The sequence below is a fragment of the Lepisosteus platostomus genome, chromosome 1 (assembly GCF_059453375.1).
Source record: "Lepisosteus platostomus isolate fLepPlt1 chromosome 1, fLepPlt1.hap1, whole genome shotgun sequence".
In the NCBI taxonomy this organism is placed as follows: Eukaryota; Metazoa; Chordata; class Actinopteri; order Semionotiformes; family Lepisosteidae; genus Lepisosteus; species Lepisosteus platostomus.
The window spans coordinates 19693908-19719211 of NC_142611.1; the positions used below are offsets into that span (position 1 = coordinate 19693908).

At 38.7% G+C, this 25304-nt stretch overlaps 1 protein-coding gene across 3 annotated transcripts in view; it reads left to right on the forward strand.

The window, feature by feature from the left end:
* coro2aa (coronin 2Aa) overlaps positions 1-25304 on the forward strand; it is a 75763-nt gene that overhangs the window by 44559 nt on the left and 5900 nt on the right. For all 3 annotated transcript variants that reach the window (XM_088626749.1, XM_088626758.1, XM_088626768.1), the window contains exons 2-11: positions 6650-6850; positions 12050-12166; positions 15005-15154; positions 16068-16247; positions 17357-17473; positions 19469-19573; positions 21723-21819; positions 22827-22939; positions 23426-23516; positions 24793-25055. In XM_088626749.1, coding sequence (XP_088482875.1) covers positions 6650-6850; positions 12050-12166; positions 15005-15154; positions 16068-16247; positions 17357-17473; positions 19469-19573; positions 21723-21819; positions 22827-22939; positions 23426-23516; positions 24793-25055 — 1434 coding nt within the window. The remainder of the gene's footprint in view (positions 1-6649; positions 6851-12049; positions 12167-15004; positions 15155-16067; positions 16248-17356; positions 17474-19468; positions 19574-21722; positions 21820-22826; positions 22940-23425; positions 23517-24792; positions 25056-25304) is intronic.

The window sequence follows — 25304 nt, forward strand, 5'->3', positions numbered from 1 at the left end:
CCACACAAACACACATGGGCAGAACATACAAACTCCGTGCAGATAGCACCTCAGCAACTGAACCCAGAGCCCCAGTGCTGAGAGACATCAATGCTGACCACTATGCCACTGTGCCCTTCTAAATAAAAGCATAGCATGTACAGTGGTGTGAAAAAGTGTTTGCCCCCTTCCTGATTTCTTATTTTTTTGCAAGTTTGTCACACTGAAATGTTTCAGATCATCAAACAAATTGAAATATTAGACAAAGATAACACAAGTAAACACAAAATGCAGTTTTTAAATGAAGGTTTTTATTATTAAGGGGAAAAAAAATCCAAACCTACATGGCCCTGTGTGAAAAAGTGATTGCCCCCCCTGTTAAAACATAAATCAACTGTGGTTTATCACATCTTTGGAAAGCTGAGTTCAATTTGTCTAGCCACACCCAGGCCTGATTACTGCCACACCTGTTCTCAATCAAGAAATCACTTAAATAGGACCTGCCTGACAAAGTGAAGTAGACCAAAAGATCCTCAAAAGCTAGACATCATGCTGCAATCCAAACAAATTCAGGAACAAATGAGAAACAGAGTAATTGAAATGTATCAGTCTGGAAAAGATTATAAAGCCATTTCTAAAGCTTTGGGACTCCAGCGAACCACAGTGATTATATTAATATAATATAATATAAACATGCAGTGTTATATAAATATAATATAATATAAATGTGTTGGTTTTAAGTTTAAATAAAGAGGTGGTATTAGCCATAAACTGTATTTGGTCAGTTTAAAACTGATTCTACTTATTTGGCCTATGCCATATAGACACATGTAGACTCCTGTGTCCACTTTGATCAAAAACAGGCCTTGTATGTCAAAATATGTTTTGCTTTCCATTTATCGATATTCAAAGTGATGTGCCCTTCAAGTTTATTGCTTTTACGTATGTAACCTAATCCTGTGGTTTCGGGTAGTGAACAAGGTTGATATCTTTTTTTAGAAACTCATATCTGTCCATGGGGGATTTTGGAGGATGTACTGTAAAAGTGCCATTCTGAACTGAGAGGGTTTCTTTTTATTGAAGATCGGGATTCATTCATTTATAGTTTTCTTTTCAGATTTTCATGCAGTGTGCATTTGAAAGGTTTTGTGCTCTGTTTGCCTTGGTTCTGGCATGCTGAAGGCATTAGTTTGTATGTACTGTAGTATATGAGAAGTAGGCTCTTCAATTAGACAGTGTACCTAAAACTAAAGAACATTCTGTGGTACAATCAAATAAAATATATGTATAAATGTACAATTAATTGCTTTAAAGTTTAATTGAAATGGAGATTGTGGTTGAAATTTGGTATACCATTGTATTTGTAACTGTGCTATTTGTACAAACAAATTAAGAAATTGCAGAGCTAATTGCCAATTAGATAAGTAAACATTTCATTTTTATCATATACACTTGATAGAAGTGTTGAAGTAATTGAGGAACTGCCTTCGTGGATTTCTCAGACTTGTTTGGAACAAGTAATCATGTAAGATTCCAATAGCATATAGCATGTTATGTTGCACAGGGATTTATTTATCTGACATATAACACTGATTGATTTTATTGTGAATAAGTGTCAACATATTCAAATGCGAGGCTTGCACTTTGTTCAAAACGGTATGTACAGTTGTGAGCCTGGCGTGTATCTCTCTGTTCTCCGCCCGACTGAGAGATGATGTGTGGTGAGTGAACTGGAGTATTTTGGCTGCGGTCACATACTCCCGGTGGGAGCTACATCATATCATCATCACCATCATTGCTATTATTAACCTGTTTAGGGCATATACATTAAGATATCTGTCTCTGTTCATGACAAAATGTCTTCTTTCAGCATGTTGCTTTGGGAAAGTTTGACTATCCATCCATCCAGCAGTTTCTAACTGCTTCATCCACTATGGGGTCACAGGGGAGCCAGAGCCTATCCCAGCAAGGTGGGGTACACCCTGGACAGGACACCAGTCCATTGTAGAGCACACACAGATATGCACATGCACACACCAACGCCAATTTTCCCAGAAGCCAAGTTGCCTACCAGTATACTTTTGGACTGTGGGAAGAAACCCACACAAACTTGGGGAGAACATGCAAACTCCACACATATAAGACCCCAGGGCTAGTACTGAACACAGGACCCCAGCGCTGCCATGCAGAAATGCTTTCCACTGTGCTGCCCAAAATTTGCCCCCTAAACCAATATTTGAAATAAGCATCCCACCCAGACAATGTTACAGTCGTCCTACTTCATGCTGCTGAAGCAAGGTTCACCTCAGCCTTGTGAGGCACTCAGGTGTGTGAAAGACTTTACATTTTAATGATGTGCTAACAAAAGATTCAATCAGATTTTCACCATGTTCATTTGGCCTATTCAAAACATTGATTCCTTCTAGGGAGTTCCAGTTCTTAATGAAATATGTGTATTTGTTTATATAGCAGGATAACCATATTGTTCAGAGGGTTTGTCACAGGCTCGTAAACAATACAAATAAGGTGATGGTTTTGAAAAAGGATTAGAACAGCTGTGTCTGCTTAGACATGCGGCCTACAGTACTTTAGAATGGATTTACTCACACAACATCATTCATTCCGCTTGACTTATTTGTTTTATTGTATTCTAGAATTGCACATTCATATCCCCATATGTAGCCTAATAATAATAATCATCATCATCATTCCATACACTTATATAGTGCTTTTCCGCACACTCCACTCAAAGTGCTTCACAGTTAATAGGGGCTCCTGTCCACCACTACCAATGTGTAGAACCCACCTGGATGATGCGATGGCAGCCACTGTGTGCCAGTACACCCACCACACACCAGCTGTCAGTGGGGAAGAGAACAGAGTGATAAAGTCAGTTCAATGATGGGTATTATTAGGAGGCCTATTATTAAGAGACTAGTAAAGGCCAATAGGAAGTAACATCCCTACTCTTTTCAAGAAATGCCCTGGGATTTTTAATGACCACAGAGAGTCAGGACCCCGGTTTTACATCTCATTTGAAAGATGGTGCCTTTTTATAGCATAGTGTCCCCGTCACTATACTGGGACCCACACAGGACATAGGGTGAGTACCCCCTACTGGCCCCACTAACACCACTTCCAGCAGCAAATTTCTAGGTTTTTCTCCTATCCAGGTACTGACCAGGCTCACACCTGCTTAGCTTCAGTGGGTTTCCAGTTGTGAGCTGTAGGCTGATATACAGTAGCTGCTAAAAAAGTACTAGTAGGTACTTTTGGCTAGTACCTACCATCAAAAGGCACTACATAAATAAAAATGCACACTGATTAATTAGAAAAATGTTTCTGAACATTTGTGTTAAGAAATTTGTGTTAAGAACATTTGTGTAGAAGAGTATTAGATAGAAGGTACATATGAGCAGGATGTTTTGATAATCACAGAAACATGGCTGTCTGAAATTGATGGGAATGGATACAAGATTGGTGGATATACTGTATGATGTTCCAGAGAGATGGGAGAGTTAGGTGAGGGGAGGTGAAGCCCTGTATACAGTTGTATGCCACATTCACTGTTTTATATTTTATAACTGTTAAATTCAGCAAATAAAGAGTAACTGTGTACTACGTTTGTACCCAGCAGAGGGTGTGTTAACTTTTTTTCACTTAGAGATTCTATGAAACATGCAATTTGACCATGGGTGCCCAAACTTTTCATGCAAAAATTCAGATATAAACAAGAATTCAACATTCTATAACAAAATCAAGAATTTCAATGCAAAAGAACAACAGTTTTTTTTATGGGGGAAGATTATAGAACAACGAAATGAATAAAGAAACCGAAATGGCGGACATTGATAATGACTTTAGAATAGGTACTGTAGCTGCATCAGCATGTGTAGGCTGCGAAGGAACAGGTAAAGGTTTATTCAATGCTGAAAAGAGAAGAAACACAATGTTTCGGCTGTGGAGCCTTCTTTAGGTGTGCTATCTTCATTGATAATGACTGCTTTATATTGATCCTGTTTTTCAAACAATTAAGACTGTGATCCAAACAGCACAAAGAGAGCCATGAGGGAACTGTAATCACAGTATGGCGATGTTTGAAGTGTACAGTTTGTGGAAACTGACATTTTTAAGTTAAAATCAAAACAAAGCACACTTTCTTGTAGGGAATGAGACAGAGCGTAAGAGAAATAGAATGGGGGCAGAATAGATGTGGAATAAGTGAAGACTGTATGCCAACAGTTTAAGAGATTCACCTTAATGTGGAGACCAAATTTATCCAAAGAGTAAGTAAATTAAAAAAACGATATCCTAAACGGTTTCACAAATCAATTAAGAACGATGTATGGAAAAATAAAACAAATAATTTTATTATCAAAATTTAAAAAAAATAAGTGGACCTTGTTAACGAAATTGGAGAGGCCAAAGAGAGGGAAAAAAAGAATGTTGCAATCAAAGCATTAATAAATAAATAATAAAAGCTTTTAGATTTATGACAGCAAAAGTGCAGTAAATGATTAAGTTAAATGCATGTGGGATAATAATGGGAGGCTTCTAGACAATGAAAGGATAATGACTTATATTTTAAATGAGTAGTCCACTCAGGAGGAAGTCAACAACATTCCCCAAGCAGAGGAAGGACAATGTTCTGTATAAAATTGTGTTTACGTAGAAAATTCAGAAGTATTTTGGGTACTGGAAACTCATGATTATAAAATCTGGGCCTTCTAGGATCCTACCAATTGTAAGGAAATGAGATGTTATTTGTAAGCCAAAATTATTGCTTATGAAAAGATTTATGAATCAAAGAGAAAACGTATACTTCACCTCTTGCATTGAAAGTTTTTTTTTTCTCAAAGAAGGTAATGTTAAAGGTAATTGCAAGGTCATAGTCTGTCGTTTTTCACCTTCTCTCTTGCTTTTTTGCTACTTGAGTGGATTGAAGTGTGCAGTTCAAGGTTGATGTGGGCGTTCTCCAGATGGTTTGAGCAATTTGGCTCAGGGTTTCTGTAGTTGGCTATTCTCCTACAGGCAGGGTGCCTGTCTGAGCTTGTGTAACACAGCACAGTGTGCAGATTGGAGATAGGGCGTGTACACCTACAGTTCCACAGACTGCACTAGCTTTCAGTATGTTGTGTAGAGCAGTTATGGCCAATCCTACATTAGTTGCAGAGACCCGGTGACAGTGTCTGCAACTAAGCACAGGTTGTAATTCATTTCAGGTTCTAAAACATGTTTTGAAAATGGCTGTTGGGCTGTGGAAGGACTAGATGCCAGTTCCCTGTGCTCAGAATCAGGGAGTGTGGGTTGTATGAGCGTGTTGCACAATTATTCATTCACAGCAATTTTCAGTATTTGTGCATTTGATTCTTTTAAATGCAGCATTAGGTCATGTAGATTATAAATTTATTGTCTCTGACAGCAGTGGGCAACCCTGATTGTTTTGTAGTCCTGCTTTCTTTGAAATGAGTAAAATATCTTTAATTTTTCTTTTTAAGAAATAATTGGTTCAGTCAAGTAAATAAGGAGCCCAGGTTGGAAGAGAAACCAGAAAGTATTTCTATCTTCAAGGACAGAGGGTGGCCTCCAGTACCTCAGGGAGTGATGGGATACAGAACAGAGTTGTTGGTGTGTGCCCTATAGTACTAGATATAGGAAATACTGTTGTCCTTTACAAAAACGCTTGTCACGCACAAGACAGTCAGTACAGTCCTCTGCAGGTTTCCCCATCATTTCCAATAAGGCTTCTTTTTTCAGAGATTACCTATGTTAACTTCTGTCAGATTTATTGGAAAACTGCCATCAATAATTATTAATGGCACAAGAAAGACACCACCCACAGTCCTGTTTGTTGTCTGAGGTTGGGAAATTTCCATTTGCTGTGCCAAAGTCCTTCAGATGACGTGGGTACTCTCACAAAAGGGCTGGTTGGTGGAGCAGGTTAATATTATGTCGTGTTCTGTCATCAGGAATGACCCTAGGCTCATATTCTCACTCTGCTGGCCTCATTCACACTACACCAATAGATGTGATCAGAGCATTTCAACCCTTAAAGATAAATAGATTAACTGTCACATCGGGCCTGAAAAGTGGACGTATTGACTTCTCCCAAGGTTCCTTCAGTTCAGGACATCTTGAGTTATTACAGTCAATGTGATTTTCTTGACTTTCCCATCTTACGATATGGTCAGGTTCATAATGTACCTGACTAAAAATTCTCTAACTTTACTGACCTCTGCTTTCTTCTTTCGATCTACTCAATGACAAAAAATGCTGGTGTCACAAATTCAGAGAATAATGACCCATCAATGTTTTTTGGGGTTTGTTAGCAGGAATATACTTAAAAGTATTAGTATTATTATTTCCAAGACATCAGATTTACTTTGCTTGGTCACTTTGATGGCACAGTTTCTAATACATTAAGAAAATGCAATGTGAATGTTCTGTCATATTTTTAAATGTTTACAACAGTCCCCGGTGTTTTTAAGTCTTGTGTTACTTTTGCAGAACTGCATGCTCTAATTTGCAACTTTTAAGGCAAACACACCAGTGCTAAATGCAGCTACAAGCAACTGTGATCTGTGGTCCTTTGCAGCATGTGTATTGATTTATACCAATGGTACCCACTCGGATTCTCAGAAAACCAGCTGATGTCTGTCTTTTCTTTCAGATGACATGGCGCCCTCAGTACCGAAGCTCCAAATTTCGCCATGTGTTTGGTAAGCCTGCCACCAAAGAGAACTGCTACGATGGGGTGCCAATCACCAGGAGTGTCCATGACAACCACTTCTGTGCAGTCAACCCCAAGTTCATTGCTGTCATCACAGAGTGCGCTGGAGGAGGAGCTTTCCTTGTCATATCTCTTCACCATGTAAGAAAAACAGGCTTTAGAAAACTGTCCCTATTTTATCATGGCCGAGGTGCAATATTTTTGCTGAATTACTCCTATAATTATGCTCTCACAAAGATCAAACTAGATATTACTGTTTAAGTTTCAGCTTATCTCCAGATGAGCATAAAGGTCACAAATCGCTGAGTGTTCTTCATTATGTTACCCTTCATTGGGTGGTCCAATCCTCTTTACAAGGTTACTGTGCAACTAATACAACTGAGCTCAGGAATGAGGAATTGATTTATGACAGGGTAATTATATCTTAAAAGCAACCTCTCACTCATAGTCATAACACTGCAGGAATGGAAAAAAACATATTGTATAATTATACATTGTATATAGCACATAGTCCATAATTGTCTCTTTCTTAAAAACAATCTATGCTTGTAATTTTTCCTGTGCAATAATATACTTCTTCAATAATTAAGCAGCCAAATTAGTTTGGATCCAAAATACTTCTCAAAATTCAAGTTTCTGAAAGAATTAACTCATAGCATATGTCATCACTTCAGTTCACTGAGCCTATCTTCTCATAGTTTATAAATATGCAAATAAAAACATCAGTATTGTAAGACATTGATGTACACCCCCAGAAATCTAGATTTACAAAAAGGCTTTTTGGATACAGCCTGTTCTGAAGAATACTGTACTGGATCACCACAGACACAAACAAGCCCTTTATCAAGAATAAACCAAGCACTGAGGGTACAATGTCCTCCAGTATGACAAGAAAACACAGCAGCTTTGTGTTTGCATTGCCTTGCTTCTATGTCCTTTGAAGAACATTTACAATGTACATTATACTTGATTCATTGAGCTCCGTTACTTGTTCAGTTTGACGAATCACAGTGTACATGACAATGGCATATGTTTAATTAGATAAGTCCTGACATTAAAGTTGGCAATGAAAATAGAAGAAAATGCTAGTTCATTAGGTAACAAAAATAATTGATTGAATCCTATACCATGCAGAGTTCCAACAGCTCAGCACAAATTGAGATTAGACCACGAACGTCCTGTAAAGATGGGGTTCCCACAGTCTTCTGATGGAGGAGATAAAACCTCAGTCCATTCTTTTCAAGAATGCACCCCATTTTAAAATGCCATTAAAAATGAGATTATAATAATGGCAGTCAGTGCTCATATTAAGTAAATATTCAAGAATATGCATGGGGGGAATTGGGGAAGCCATATGTAATTAAGTTTTTTCCAGGCTTTTCTGGGGACTAACTGGAATCTCTCTCAGGGCCTTAGCTGGAAGGTTACCCTGATGCATTTTTGCTATGGAGAATTGCTATTTTTGCAATTTTTCCAGTGGTTCATTGGGGTAATCAAGCCTTCACTGTGATTTTCTGCACTGTATCAAGACAGATGCTTCCAGATATAGGCTCTGCTGTGTCACAGTTTACTACGCAACTACGTTTACTACGCAACACTACTCAACATGATAAATCAGCATAAAAACTATATTGTAAAATAAAATTTTGCAAACAGACCAAGACCACTGTTACTGCATGTGCAAAAAGTCTTTATCAGTTTGCAAGTCCTTTTTGTTGTCATCCATGATTTTCACATTACTTCTCTCTATCTAGAATTCTGCTTTTAGCACTGAACTGAATTATGTCTTGTTATGAGCCATTATTTGCATTCCTGCAATGTTATTTACATGTCAAAAGAATTAAATTCTGATATGTTTCAATGTCAACTTTCAAAGGGGAAGGGCAGGAGGAAAAGCTGAATTGACCATATGTGATAGGTAAATTAATTACACTAGTTATCATTTGTCAACAGGAAGTCAGCCTTCTGTGAAAGCCTCAGGCTAGTAACATGTGTGGCCACTACTGGAAGCAATACATACTATATGTCTGTGATGTGAATGCATTGCACCAGATTGGAAAAACTGTTGTAAGGGTCTATGTCCCATTCCTCTCTTGGCATCAAGTAAAGCATTTGCCTGTTCCCTGGTCTCTGAGCCCTAAATCCCACATTATCCCAGCTATCCAATCTTTTGTTATCCAAAACTGTTCAGTGGGGCTGACATGTGGCAAGTAGGATATCCACTGCATAGCTGTCACATTATCATCTTGCAAGAAAGTTGTTATTACATGAGGAGCATGAAGTGCTGTCCTGCTGAAATGTTGTTATGTCAGGGTGAGCTTGTAGGAAGGGGAGCCAGTGGGATCTCAGGAGATGATCTCACATTGTGCTACAGAAATGCAGTTCTGTAGGAATTCAACCAGGGAATGGACTGTCCTCTTTGTGGAAGGCTGGTTTGTTGGCAGGATTTTAATATCATGGAAACATTAGCTTAAATCATCTCATTAATACATACAATTAAACCAATTAAAAAACTTATCCCAGCACTTCAGATGCTGGTGCTTTGAAGAGAACTAGAAAACCTGTAGATACACCAGCTGTCTATTACGAGGACTGTCCATGCCTGGAAGAAATGTTTTTTGCACAGATCATTACAATTGGACCTCCCCATTGATTGGTCTCCAATTAGTATATTGTTCTGCATGTTTGCACTGCACTTTCTGATGTTGTTGTCTTGTCAAGTGGGGCATGTTGGTTTAGTTCTGTGCTTTTTCTTGATTTTCAACCAGCATGACAATCAGCAGGTTAAATAATCTCATCTCTTTTACTCAGTCAGAGCTTTCGCTAATGAGGTGATTTAATTGTTACACGGCAGTCAAAGCTACTTGACTGTATCACAGTCAGTCATGAATGATCAGGTAGTTTAAAATGACCCCAAACATCTTTGCTCAATATTCAACATCTGTGTACTTCATTTCTCTAAGAACATAAATGCATGAATAGAATGGTGACTTTATTTTGAAACTCAGCATGCATTTTTTAGCCAAAGGCTGGGTAAAACCTATAGAATTTACCATCAGTACACGTGCTAAGTGGTTTGGGTCAGATTCAGTCTAGTCTGACCGCAGATACAACATCAAGTGTTTTTTTTTTTCAGGCTATGACTGACGTATTAAGTAAACCACCTGTGTGTGGTACACCAAGAGATCTGTCTGTCCCACATTAAAAAAAATGTTATTTCTCTTTCCCTCAGTTTGCATGAGAGTTGCATACCTGCTTAGCAATGTCATAATGTCTCATCCCTTGACGAAAAAGCACAAGAAAAATGAATACCTGAGATGACTCAGTTATTGTGCCTTTTTATGATAACTCCTGTCAGACAACACCTACATTATCAACTAGGTTATGTCGGCAAGAGGACATTTATTACTCTCCCACTCCTAGTATTCTGAAGCTTTTAATCATAAAGCTGTCTCTGGTCTTAATTGCATCACCCTGATAAAGATCTCACCTGAAGCTTTTAAGTAAGCTGTGACTAATCTATGATATTGAGCTGGGCATTAAAGGACAAGTGGTTTCTTATGACAGCTGGATCTTTTATACATACCTTGTAAAGTATTATGGAATGTGTTTATCTCTGCTCATTAAGGTTGTGTGGGGGTGGGCATACACAATAATCCTGTTATTGACCTCCATATGGTACCTTTTTTCAAGAAAACTTTTGGATCCAGTCATGACAATGCTTGCAAAGTGTTTAAAAAGCAAAAAAAATAAAATAAAAGAATGAGTTTCTGAGGCTAAACACATACCTGACCCTTAAAACGTATTCAAAAGCTGTATGTATTTGGATTCTTCAGGCTCCATGGCTCCACAGCCAAAATGTTGTGTCTTGGCTGTGTCCGAAACATTGTAATACTGTCACTCTCCTTTTGAAATTATGCCTGCAATATGTCTATCCCAAACACAATCAAAGAATGTTTGTTGGCACAGACTGTGTAGAACAAGGCAGGGTTATTAATGTTTCATGAAGCTACCAAGATGTAGCTTTCAACCGTAACTTTCTTCCAGTGGCCTCTTTCACAATGTCAGTATCTTAGACACTGTTCTTGCAGTATTGCAAGTTGGAATTCCTGAGAGCTGTTTCTTCTGCATCTCATCTTTCATAAAATTTCCATTTAAACCAAAAAAGGTAATGCCGTTTTCAGAATTATATTTATGTACAGTAGATCTTGCAGTTTGACAGTAATTTGAAAGAGAGCTTTTGGGAAAATTTGCCCTGATGTATGTGTGTGTCCTTTAATGAACTGGCATCCCATCCAGGGTGTTACTTGCCTTGTGCCTGTGGCCTGCAAAGAGAGGCCCCAGCTCCCCAACATCCCTGAAATAGTTGAAGCAGTTAGAAATTGGATGGAAAATGGAAAATGGAATGGATTTAAAAAACACAGCTTTATTATTAAGTGCAACGCAAAGAAAAATTAATTCTGCTTGCAACGGGTTGTGAAACCACATTTTCTTTGAATCTTCACAAATAAGAGGACACAAATGGAAACTACAGGGTAGTGCGTTTTAAACTGAGAACAGAGTGCACTTCTCTATGGAAAGGGTTGTGGGATACTGGAACAAGCTGCCCAGCCATGATGCCGAAGCCCATATTATTGCTTCTTTCAAACAAAAATGACAAAGTAAAATCCACAAATTAATTTCATCTAAAAATAAAATAATTTAGGCTGAGTGGCCTCCTTTCATTTGTACTTTTTTGTACAACTTTTTGTATATAATTTGTATAACTGCGTTATACAGTAGGAATGGTTTATATGGGTAGCATTTAAGTTTGCCACATGCGTTGGAATTATTTCTTTAAATAGCATTTCAGTCTAAACATTCCAACCAGAAATATCCTGATAATTATTATTTTTATTTCTTCAGATGAAGGAAAGTCTATGTGCAAATTAAATTGCAGCTACAGTAGGTCTTTTGATATAACCTTTTTGGAATTTTCCATCAAATTTACACTGACACATTTTGTAATCAGACCTTTCCTATTGTGATTTGAATGATGTCATGTATTTGCCCTGTCTGCTGTTATACTGTTATACTGTTCTTTATAAAACATTATAAATATATGTAACGTTGGCTACATTATAGTCAACTTCAAATACCAGCTTCAGCCTCTTTCTGCATTACAAAAATAATATGTTTTTCTTCTGTTAATTGCTTTAATACTGATTTTATAGTAATACACAAACATTATGTTATGAAATAGTTTATCATTGAAGAGGACCACAAAGCATAAAATGGAGCTTTCATGCTTTGCTTCATATTATCAGTTGTCTCACGTTCTCTTTCCTTTTTTCTTCTTAGACAGGAAAAGTCGACCCTCTCCACCCACGCGTGTCTGGTCACAAGGGAAATGTGTTGGATGTCAAGTGGAATCCCTTCGATGATTACTGCATAGCTTCCTGCTCAGAGGATACCACAGTAAGATATGCTGTTTTCCATGCTGTTAGAAATAGATATCCCCCCTCCCCCCCTCCACAGATTTGTTCTTTTTTTCATATGACTCCTCCTTCTTGGCAGCTGTGCTCCATAGATATGCAGGTGGTGTGCAGCTTAGCACTGCTGCCTTGCAGCTCCTGGGTTCTGAGTTCATTTCAACATGAAGAGGCACTGTCATGGATGTCGGAAGGGCAAGCCATGGAATGAGAAGGAGAGCAGATAAGACCCTAAGCGTAGTGGTAAAAAGGGCAACATGGAGGTTAGCCCAGGCTCAGGGGGGTCGGACGATGTTGGTGTAGAAACCTATCCCCTCAGGCCACGAACAGAGGCGATCTGGTGCAAGGCGGGTCTCACAACATCCGTACCCTCATATTCTTATTGATTTTTGCTAAAGGCTCCATGTTTTCCCCACCTTCCAAAAATATACTGGCTACTTCTTGTCTCAGAATTTTCATTGTATGCAAGTCTGGTGATGGACTGGCTTTCTGTCCATGATAAGATTCCTGTCCAACTCTTAACTGGCAACCCACTGAAGCTCAGCAGGTGTGGTCAGTACCTGAATGGGGGACCTCCGGGGATAAAGTAAGGTTGCTGCTGGAAGAGATGTTAGAGGGGCCAGTAGGGGTGGTCACCCTGCAGTCTGTGTGCGTCCTTATGCCCCAGTATAGAGATGGGGACACTATATTATAAAAAGGTGTCCTCCTTTGGAAGAGACCTAAAACCGAGGTCCTGACTCTCTGTGGTCATTAAAAATCCCAGGATGTTTCTCGAAAAGAGTAGGGATGTTACCCCAGCATCCAGCAATTTCCCATTGGCCTTTACCAGTAATGCCCTCCTAATCATCCCCCTCTATGAATTGGCTTAATTACTCTGTCCTCCTCCCCACCGATAGCTGATGTGTGGTGAGCTTACTGGTGCACTATGGCTGCCGTCGCATCATCCAGGTGGGGCTACACACTGGTGGTAGTGGAGGGGAGTCCCCATTACCTGTAAAGCGCTTTGAGTGGAGTGTTCAGAAAAGTGCTATATAAGTGTAAGGAATATTTATTAATTATTATTATATAGCCCTGCTTGCGCACTGTGCATTCCAGGATAGCTTCTGGGTAACCACAGTCCTTAACCAAAAGAGGCTTTCTGCTAATTAATCGATTCTCTTTCTGTCAAGCAGAATAGTCCTAAAATCAGTAACTCAGAAGCAGTTAAGTATTCTGTTCTGAAATGTTTAAAAGCAATTCAAACTGACCTGACACATACTCTTTATTAGCTGTCCGTTCTGAACTGTAAAACCGTGTGCTACACTGTGGAGCTCATGGGTCACCTTTTCAGTTAGTAGTTTCCAGACTCTTGATAAAATGTCTTTTTAACAGCTTAAGCAGGTAATTATTTCACTTAAATAGTAGAGGATAATTTGAGATTAAAATACCAACATCCTGAAGCTCCCAAGGACACTATTTGGCCATTACCAACTTAATGGAATCAGTTAATTTACTTAATTTGATCAAATGCCTCCAACTCTTTACTCTTTAGATTGATGATTTAATGGATAAATTCAAGACCTGCCTGATTACAGCTCTCCTGAACCAGTGATGGTAAATCCCACCCTAAGGGAAGATCTGGTATCCTAGAACAAACCTAAGTCAAGGCTTAAGCTGGATATCCATCCATTTTCTAACGACTTTATCCAATATAGGGTCCCTGGGAAGCCGAAACCTAAACCACAAAACAATCGGCACAAGGCAGGGTACACCCTGGATGGGTCACAGGACACACAAAGACACAAACACATACACACTCTCACCAGTTGTCTCCAGAAGCCAATTAATCTGCCACTATGTTTATAGAAACTGAAGCACTTGGAGGAAACCCACATGAACACAGGGAAATCATACAAACTCCATGCATATAGCACCCCAGGAACTGACCCCTGGACCCCAGCTCTGCAAGGAAGCAATGCTTACCACTGTCCTGCCATGCCAGTCTAAGCTACATTTCACTATTAAAAAAGCCATTTCATACACCCTCTGTATTTTTTTTTTTTGTTAAACTAAGCTGGTCTCATCACTCAGGTGCTGTGTATGATAGTCTGACTGTGAGGTGTAGATAAATTTAAGTTTCATCAGCTTTGCATTGTGAGACAGAACTTTAACAGTTCAATCCACTTGGCCTTAGAGACATAACACAGAAACTATTAAGTTAACTTATAGTTAGAAATCTGAATTGTCATCCAAGGTTTTTGTTTTTTCTCATGCTTCAGCAAAAGCCAGTGAATGCCCTATCTTTTACTTGTAAAATAAATAATTCATTTCATAATCTCAATGAGTGGTTTGTAACTATTAAATATAGGTCATACCCTTCCGGGACAAATTGCAAATTACATGGCAATTTGTTTCTGATATACATTTTTGTTGCCTGGAAAACTGCAAGCATACCCATAGAAATAGTATTTAAGTGATTTCTGCAATGCATAGAAGCCCTTTTATTTCAGCTGCCTGTCATAGCTGGAACCTTAAAAATAAAAGATCGTTCCCTTTTCCAAACATTATATCATCACCCAGCTCACAAAGATGTGTCACGCAATGCCTTCCAAAGCTTTTTTCTTACTCCTATTAAAATCACATGGAATATTTTCTTCAGTGGAAACTTTTTTTAATTTCTCTTTTGATTACTTGTCATTGTCGTCCCGATTTTGCACCTTTAGAATTTTACAGGTAACTTTCACAAAGTAACAGTTTTACAAGGAAGCCAAAGACAATGCACCTTGTAACTTGTATGTAATTTATGAATGTAAGATATTAACTGGTTGTGTCTTTGGGTTCACAGGTTAAAATCTGGGACATTCCAAAGCATGGGGTGTTGAAAAATATCACCGTTCCCAGGAAAGAGCTTCAGGGTCACTCCCGGAGAGTGGGGCTTATTGAGTGGCACCCCACTGCTAACAATGTGCTCTTCAGTACTGCATATGACTATAAGGTAAGAATTACTTTTTATGTTTCTGAGACTAATAACTCCAATCCATAGCATCACAAACATGGCCTCATTATTTGTTCTAGGAGAATTTTAACAGGGCCTTGTCAGGCCTGGCAGTAAAATAAAATTCTTGTTATTTAAGACTGCCTGTTTTTAGCATTTATACTTACTAAATGCTTATCTGTACAAAACATTTCAGTTCACTCTTCATGTGTGATTGACCTCGCTCAGGTACATTCCTCTGTTTTACCAAGCTGAAATAGATACTGAGCTTCTCATTAGCAAAAACAATTCTGTGATTTGGTTTTTAATTCTGGAGTTTTAATGGTGTAGAATAACAACAGGTGTCAGCTTAGCATTTTCATTTTTTATAAGATCATGCTAATTCCTATATCCTACTTACAGTATAAGTAAAGTGGTGAATTAAAGAAATATGACGAAAGATATCTGATTCTATATTATAACTTCGAGTACTGCATCAGTACTTTAACAAAAATGGTTTAATAATGTGAGATCAGAAATGTAAAGACGTAGTAAGAACTGTAGTAAATAGCAAATGTTATACTTATATGCATTGTATTTATAGCAGCACAACTATCAATATACAATAAAAAGGAGTACTGTATGTAGAGTACTTAGACACAGATTTTACATATCAATGTATGAACAGAGCTAATTTTTCTAAAGGTTGATTTCCATTTTAATTTGCCAAAGACTTAGAAGACACTCCTGACCTTCACCTAGATCAGTTTAATATATGTTATTAACGGTATACCTTAGTTATTGTTATTGCCATGGTCATCAGTTATTCTTCACACTGGAAGATGGTAATAAATGATCTGCATTGATCAGTCTGCTCAGTTTGCTACACAGAGAGAAAATAACTGTGACCATGGTCCTGTGTGTTGCTTTGCAGATAATGATGTGGAACCTGGACTGTCCAGAGCAGGTGATCAAGAACCCAGTGAAGACCATCAGTGTCCATAGCGACGTGGTCCTCTCCATGTCTTTCAATACAGATGGCAGCCTGCTGGCTACATCCTGCAAGGACAAAAAGACCAGAGTCATTGACCCCCACACAGGATCCCTCTTGCAGGTATGCAGACTTGTTTAGACAGTGTGTGTATGTTTTTATGTGAGTTCATATTAGAAAAGAGGATGTGTTAATGATGGTGGTACAGGAGAGCAATAGGGTCTTCTGTACTTCATTTCAGTTGAGTTGTATATGGAAAAAAAGCCATTGATTCAATCTGTCTAAATTGGCACTGCTTCTAGATCTCCATCCATTAATGTTTTTAGATTATCTTTAAAACCGGCAGTATTGTGGCATTTAAAGTTCAGGAGTGAATATCACTGAGCTATAGCTCATATTAAAAGGTTTTTCCTACCCTTCAAGGCTATTAAAAGTACAGGGTCTGTATCAGCTCTCACAAATATTTCCATTCGGAAAGGATGATCTGCCTAACACGTTTCCCTGTGATATCCAAGCTTTCTCCCGAACACTGGGTTGTTTGAGTCTCAAATATTTTTTTTCCACCGTCTCCCTTATTCAGGCTTATTCACTTCAGGTCATCCAGTGTCTTGCCTATTAGACCTGGGACTTCCACAATAGTCTTAAAGCATATTTTAACAAAACAATGCATGAAGCATTAACGTCTGTGACCGTAGCACTCAGTTTGACACATGAACCCTAATTATATCTAATTCTATCATGGGAAAACAGATATTTGTCTTAAATCCTCCCATGTTGTTTTTCAAATCCAGGTCAAAATTACTTGTACTTCATACAAAAAGAAATATAGTACCTACAAACAAATAGCAGGATCTGTCCTATCTAATCCAAGCTATCTATGCTGGTCACTCCAAGTACTGGTAGATGGTAGATTTCATATTAGTGGAGTGATAATATTGGAAAAAGAAAATTTCACCAGTATCAAAGTGAGCTCCTTTTGTCATAATATTGTATAATTCATCCAGCAAATATTAAGTGAGATGCATTCTCATAAAATTAAATTATTTTGATGGCTCAAAAGGTTGACCTTGATGTCTTCTGAATGCTAAATTGTATGAAGAAGTTGTTGTTTGTATATGTGGCACCTATTGGTTGTAATTTGTGGAATGTAACCTTTGTTGGTATTACAGGAAACACAGTGGCAGCAAACCAGGCAAAATAATGTGATTTTCCTGCATGTTTGTTGGTTGTAGGAGGCTAACTGCAAGTCACACAAAGCCAGCAAGGTCTTGTTTCTGGGAAATCTGAAGATGCTGCTTTCAACTGGAACTTCACGATGGAATCACAGACAAATAGCTTTATGGGATCAGGTATTAATAATTATTACAGTAGAGTCCTGATTATCTGACCTAAACGGGACCGATAGTATGTCGGAGAAGCGAAAATATCTGATAATACGTAAACTGAGTAGACAAATCATAGATTAATGGAAGTGAAGTATAAGTATGAAATCTGGTTAAATCTACCGTAATACTAAAATAATAGGGTATAGAACTATTGTTAGTTATTATTTAAAAAAATGAGTGATTGGAATTGGTTTCCCTGATGTAATTCTCTTCCTTGCGGCAAGATCTCGTAACATGACATCAGTAGCAGTTGCATCCTGTTGTTGTTCAACGTACTGTAAGCTAGTGGCGCTTCGAGAGCCTTGACCCCTTCGCTATGACTGATTCTGATTGAAAGAACTACTTTCCTTCCCCTTCTCACTTGTCACACAAACAGTATATAGCAGGTTGTTTGGCGGATAAAACGGAATGTCGGATAACGAGACTCTACTGTATTTGCATTTATATAGCAGATTTAATCCCAAAGTGCTTTACGTAAAGGCGGAGACCCACTTAATCTACCACTGAAATACAGCACAGAGCTAGCTGATGCCTGGCAGTTTATCTATACCAGCAGCTCCACCACTCAGCAGATGAAATGGAAAAATGAGAAATTTGAATCGAGGGGAACTTCTAGAGAAACAAACGTGTACTTGTACCATCTGAACGAAACTGTGGTTCAGAGAAAAGAGTGCCACCTACCTGTTCCATCAAAACCACTCACAGTGGCAGCTTCATTCCTCTTAGAGGTCTCCTAACCTAGTACTGATTAGACCCAGCCTTGCTTAACCTCAAAGACCTGCTGCTGTCAGGTGAATTATTACTATTGCTAATGATGCCATTTTCTCAGAGGTCTGCACATTCATAATAGAGCTTAAAATAGGATTTCTTTTATAATGCAGACTGTACATTCCCAATCAACATCTGGCCTCAACAATGATAAGAAGGTTTGACTATCTGGTCTTTTCTACCATCCATTAAATCTCTCAAGTGCCATTTTTGACTCCGTTTCTTGTTTAGATTCAGAGGAATTCTGACAAAGACAGATCAAACTCAAAAAAATATTTCTGTATCCAAATATGCATTCATGTAAGCTGTTTACTATACTACACACCCGCAGTTTTCAGCAAGTAAGATATTTGGGCTTGAAGACGGGCTTTCTTGCAGCAAATACATATTTACTTTATCTAAGTATTGCAAAAAAAAAGCAACCTACCAACCATCTAAAATATACTCAAGTTGAGCAAAGTGCTCTATCATTTACATTGTTATTTTAGGGTAAATCACACCTAAAAGAAAAATTTTAAGACTTGTTGTGTCTTAGACCTTACCGTCTTCTGAACAGCTGATTTGAATTAATTGAATTCAACATTTAGACTTTGAGACAGTTTTGCTGACAAATACTACTTGTTAACTCGTCATGTCGATCATGTTTGAACATTTCTGGGGTGAAATATCTGACACACAACCTGTACTCATTCGATTGTACATCGCACTGAATCTCATCGAGAAACTTGTTAATGGGACCACCATCAGTGCCCATGTTTATTACCCATCTCTTGGCAAGTTGAATATCCCTTGGAAGAAAAGGAGTTTGACTGCTATTGTGTTTAAAATTAAGAAACAGTGTTTTCTAGCATCATACATCACAGCTCTAATAGTCTGAGGACATATAACACGTCCAAGTGCTTCCTTGTGACTTATTAAAGGTTCCTGAAGTACCACTGTCTGATGCAAGTTAAGTCCAGCACATTGTACATTGCACCATCTCTAGATCACCAGTTCTGTTTTCCTCTTTTGTCCTACAATTAAACAGTTCCAGGTGTTTGAGTAACAGGCCTAAATTTCTCAAATTTGCTGTAGAAAAACACCCTTTGACGTGGCATTTTGGGGTGAGAATGCCTCCTGGTGCTTGTGTGTACTTGGACCTCACTGTTTGCGTTGAAGCTCCTGTGACTGATTGCTCTGTCCGCTCTGCAGGACGACCTGTCGGTGTCTCTGCTGGAAGTGGACCTGGATGGCTCCTCAGGAGTACTGTTCCCTTTTTACGACCCCGATACCCACATGCTGTACATAGCCGGGAAGGTGGGTGGATGCTCAGTCTGCAGTAGAGCAATCTGATGAAACGGGCAAGGAGACAGAACACTCTCACAGAATTCCTGGATACACTTTCCACAATTTGGAGTGTATATTGAGGTGCAGGTTATGCAATTTTAATGTGGCATTGACCTATCTGAGTTTTTGTACCTTTTTCACTTATAAAATATGTCTGTGTACCAATGTTGAGAGCAAAGGTCCTTATATTGCTCTTACTATTAATTACTATTGCTATTAATTTACTGAAATAAAACTGAATAATATATTTGAGTGCTTATTCTTAATGTTCATACCCCAGGAATGGTAGATTTAGGACCTTCAATAGGCATTATGTAAAATGGCATAGTACCATCAGTGATTGATTCAACCAACTTGATTGAATTAGACTTTCCACTTACCAGCTGTGAGCATTTCTGTTTACTGTGGAATCGGGCTCTACTTTTAAGTAATTAGTTAAATTCAGTTTGAGTTTTTTTGTACAGCAAGTTGTCACAGAGCTCTTTGACAGTTATTTACACATACAAACAGGGTTATACAGTACTAGAAGTCAAAAGGAAATTGTAAGTGTAATATAGTTTAAGGTACCATAGGCACAGAGTAGACAAAAATCCAAACTTCTTAAGGAGAAGAGTTCTCCTCTCCAGAATTCCCAAGAATTGCCTTCTCTTCAGGGACGAGCTCTGTGTAGTAAGGCAGTATTAGAATGATTGCATGTGTGTGCATTATGTTGTGATTGTGTGAGTTCTGTTGGAGTTAGTGTATGAAAGCCGATGTGTAGTGTGAGCGGCAGTGAGTGTGTCCCATTCCAATGGGTTGATCAATCAGGCATATCAGACCTTATAGCAGGGTCCTGGTCCAGATAGGGTTTCAGATCAGGAGGGGGAAGGTACTATGGGAAGCCAGGAGTTGTCCATGTCTTTGTTGTAGAGGATGGAACTAATCACCTAAGTGAATTTGTAGGGATTTTGTTTTGCCCGTAAGCTTATAACATATAATTGCTTTTTCCTAGTTAAACTATTTTCCTCTTTTAAGTGTTTTAAATTATTAAAACCATTATAATTATTTGTAAGTTTAGAGATTACTTTTGTTTGGTTTTGGAACGTCTAACAACACAACGCCCTGGATTAAAAGAAAATGAAAAATGTCATCCCTCTTGCACTACAAGTAACATTCATTGGAGAATTTCTGTTGGACAGAATAAAACACTGAGAAAAGCCCTCGGAAGAGATTTTTCAATTGTTCTTGACTGTTCCATGGGTGTCTGTTTGCTCAGGTATTAACAGAGCCATTGTAGGAATGTAATTTGCTTGAATTTGTAGGCTGATTTGCCTGCACAGCTGGTTACTCAGACTTACCATTTAAATACTTTTCTTATTTCAATCCCTGTAAAACCAGGCCACAAATTTAGCTGGCAGTCCTCTACCTTTATCTCACAGCCTTTTCGAACAAAATATGCTTTTAGCTCTTAACTTTCAACACCGTCACTACAGTGTTTTTTTTTTAATCTTAAGGTCTGTGCTTAAATGATAGCGATCAATACTGTTTTACAATTTTTTGGCAGTTTAGGACTGTTTTACAAATTATTAAACTACCACAAAAGGTTATCCCTGCCAGCTATGAATCAGCAGAACGTAATATTTTTGAATGTTCACTTCAAAATAGTCTGTAGCATTCTGTAAGCTTTCTCCTTAGCTATTGTGATTGTGTAAAAATCTCAATAAGCATCAGGAGCTTTGCTGTAGCTTTGCTGGAGCATTAGTTGAGCAGGCTGACTTACAGTACTGAAATCAGGCTAAAGTCTGTAATAAGATCCTCTAGTGTAAAATCTGGGAGCTCTGTGTATGTTTATTTCACTTATCGTATCCTTGCATTCTAAAGCATTTGTAAAAATTACAGCACCAAGTTTACTAGATTATATTCATCATAAGTCACCTAATGTAAAAATAATGCAATTGTTTTGTGGCTTCTTTTTAAAACTATTTTTAATAGAGAAACTAAAATTTATTTTTATGATTTGTAAACATACCTTTCTTATTTTGTTTTCAGATAGTGAACGAGGAATGTAATTTGTCCTATGTCCTTCTATGTGTGTCTGAACTCACTGTCATTGAAGCCGTGTGGGTCTGTCTGCTTGCAGGGTGATGGCAATATCAGGTACTATGAAATCAGCTCCGAGAAGCCATACCTGCAGTTCCTAACAGAATACCGATCACACCTACCTCAGAAAGGAATGGGTAAGTTTGCCACTTCTACTCTCCATATCAGGGCTTCCTCTGAGTCTGTAAAAGACTATTGAGCACTATAGAATAAAACTTTGAACACAGAAATATTGATTGGTAGTTAATCAATATTATTAATATATATTATTATTAGTGTTGATGTTTGGTGCCTTTTGTTTGAATCACCATGTTCAGAAGCTCAGTTTAAGGATTAATAATATACACACAAATCCAGCTGCCTTTTCTTCCTGTTTTGCACAATCATATCACTCTCATGACAGAATCCACACTATTTAACATCCCCCCATCCTTAAACTGTGTCAAGAGCTGTTTCTCTGTTTTAAGATCCATGAGTGTGCATGCTTTAAAGGGGTACTGCAATGCTATTTTTATATTTTGAGAAAGAATCAGCATTAATGAATGATCAAACCACAATAAAAGTAAAATGTACACAGTAACTCGTAAAACTTCCAATTTATATCACAAAAGTAGACCAGATTTGCAGGTGTTCGACGATCCAGAACAAAACTTCTGGTGACATGAAACAGCCCTATTACATTGTAAACAAGCAGGCTTGTGAACACATCTCTTTTAATCCAATAGAAATATTGCTTTCAATTTCAAGATGGTTTTGCCAGCAAATACTACTAACTTGTTAACTCTGCATGCAGATCACATTGGAACATTTCTATGGTGAAATGTCTGCTGCACAACCTGTACTTAATCGCTTGTACATCATATTACATTAGTCTTTAGAGTGACTAGTGAGCAGGAAGGGCCACATCACATCGCAGTTCATGAGAACTCAAATTCCAGTTTGCCACAACAGACTGACTTCCAGTACTTTCACAAAGTTCAAGATTTTGTGCTTAACTCGAAATTTGCTTATTTTTTTATAATGTCAATGAACTTATTTTGTTACTGAGATTTAATAACTGGTCTGCGAAATTGGGACTGCAGTTCCCCTTTAACACAGCACTGCATGTCAGCATCTGTCCTCTGTCCACATCCCTCTCCCTCAGGAATCATGCCAAAGCGAGGACTGGATGTGAGCGCCTGTGAGGTCTTCAGGTTTTATAAACTGGTGACAATCAAAAGCCTTATTGAACCAATCTCCATGATCGTGCCACGACGGGTAGGAGATTCCACCAGCTTTTGCAAGCTCTTAATGTGGCTCTGTTTCAACCAGTGCAATAAAACACGCGCTTAAGATAAAACCAATGTACAAGCATGCAACTGTTGCAAATATTGATTGTTTTGTTCAGACAAATTGAGCTTTTTGTTCCTCATATTTGTTTCTTGTAACACCTTGATTTCTTAAATAGCTCAAGCCTATCTATGGTATTTCATCATCCTCTTTACACCATCATATAGACAGGTAAATCACCCTCATCCATAAAGCGTATAATAAGTATTAATGTAAACAGATGGATAGATCAGATATTATCTGATAATAAGATATGATTTGACTGCTTGTGCTTAAACTTACAATGTTGTATTACTCTTTTAACAGAGGATGTAGAGATTGCTGTTTTTGGGGTGATTCATAGGTGTCACACACACCTGACGAGGATCAGCTTTGGGGATTGTTGACAGCGGGTACTTTTGTTGTTTCTTGCAGTCTGAGTCGTACCAAGAGGACATCTACCCAATGACAGCTGGGAATAAGCCGGCAATGACTGCTGACGAGTGGTTCAGAGGGATCAATAAAGGTCAGATCCTTGTACAGATGTTTTTCTCCCTCCACTTTGAAAGCATTCCCAGGAGATATAACAGGATACATATCTGAATTATTTAGACATATCAACTCTCTATCCAATCTTCTTCTTGTTCTTGTTATTGTTTGTTATTACTTTATCCATTTTCGGGATCTGGAGTCTATCCCAGCAAACAACAGGAATGTTCTGGAATGCCAGTCCATCACAGGGCACAAAGAGAGACAAATACACGCACGCACGCACGCACGCACGCCATGGCCAGTTTTCTTCTAAACCAATTATCTTACCAGTATGTCTATGGACTGTGGGAGGAAACCAGTATCTAACGCTCTACTAAAACTTTCTAGATAGATTTTGGTGGATTTAGCATCCCAGTGTGTCTCGTTCTAAGGTAACTGAGGAAGCGGATGAATTTAGTTAAGTGGAGAAAGTTACTGTCACGCCCTCTGCAGCCAGAGAGCGCTCCTTCTCTGTCCTGTCCCTAGTTTCCTGCCTGCTGTCCTTCCGGTCCCTCTCTTTCCCTTGGGCTATATATTTCCGGGTCTTGCACTCTGCCCTCGCTCAGCATTGACGTTCGGATGTCCTGAGACCCGCCTAGCACCAGGTCGCCCCACGTCGGCTACCTGAGGGCATAGGTTTCTATACGGCACTTCTGAACTCTTTGCGCTAACAAGCCCGGGCCTTTTTCCTGTTCCGCCGCTACACATATGGGTTTTTTTCCGCTCTCCTGCTCTCCGCGGTTAGTCCCTTTGGACGTCCGTGACAGTTACAGTGTGTAGACCCCACTGGATTGGTGATTACAAATAGATATTTTTTGAGGAGGTGAGAGAAAAGCTTTAGATATTTGAATATTTCTTCTTCAAGCAAAACTAATCTGCAAAGCATTATGAAGTAACCACATTTACTGAATAAATAACTTGATAATAAATAACTTGCTTAATTGATGCTTAATGCCGAATTGCTTTATAACTTCCAAAACTCAACACCTTTGCTGTAAGCAAAGAGGGAGTTTAGTACCGATGTTTATTATTTCATTTTTAGACATTTAATTATGCACTGCTTTGAAACAATTGTATTCTTAAAAGGTATAGATTGGCAAACAGCATATCTTTATAATGGGAAGAAGATCAACATAGATGATGCTGCCATTGTCCTCAGCAGGAATTTAGGCAGAAAGACTACTGTGTGTTCAGATACATGCAAGCTGTTGGTTTAGTACAGGGGTACAAAATAGTCTCAAACAGAAATATGTCGGACTCTTTTGGAGCAGACCCAGTTCTGATGTCTCTGAAGCCCGGGTGCAAGCTCTCTGAGCCCTACCCTGTGCTGAAGCCCAAGGAACCTCTAGGTGCTCTGGAGCCCAAGTGCTACCAGAGCCCCCAGGGCCAGACGGAGGTGATGGTGATCCAGGAGAGGATGAAAACCGACGAGCCCAAACCGCTGAATGACCTGAAGGCCCATGACAAGAGCCGCAGTGGAGTGTCGAACGGCTGTGAGCCCTTGGCCTGCACCCCTCCCAAAACTGAGAATGAGGTATGGAAATGAGGGAACTGCGGAGGATGTGGTCTGTTCACAGGTGGACGTAAATCTGTATCGAAATAACACCGTTCAATTTAGCCAAACTGGTTTGAATGTTTGAATGAAGGTGAAGGAATCAAGGACACAATTACAGATTTTCAGTTCGCCGTCTTCTGACGGGTGCCTTTTTTGATACACGTTGAGGCAGCTGATAGGGTTAGTTGGTTTATTGAAACAATTGCATAATGAGCAGTACGTGTGTAG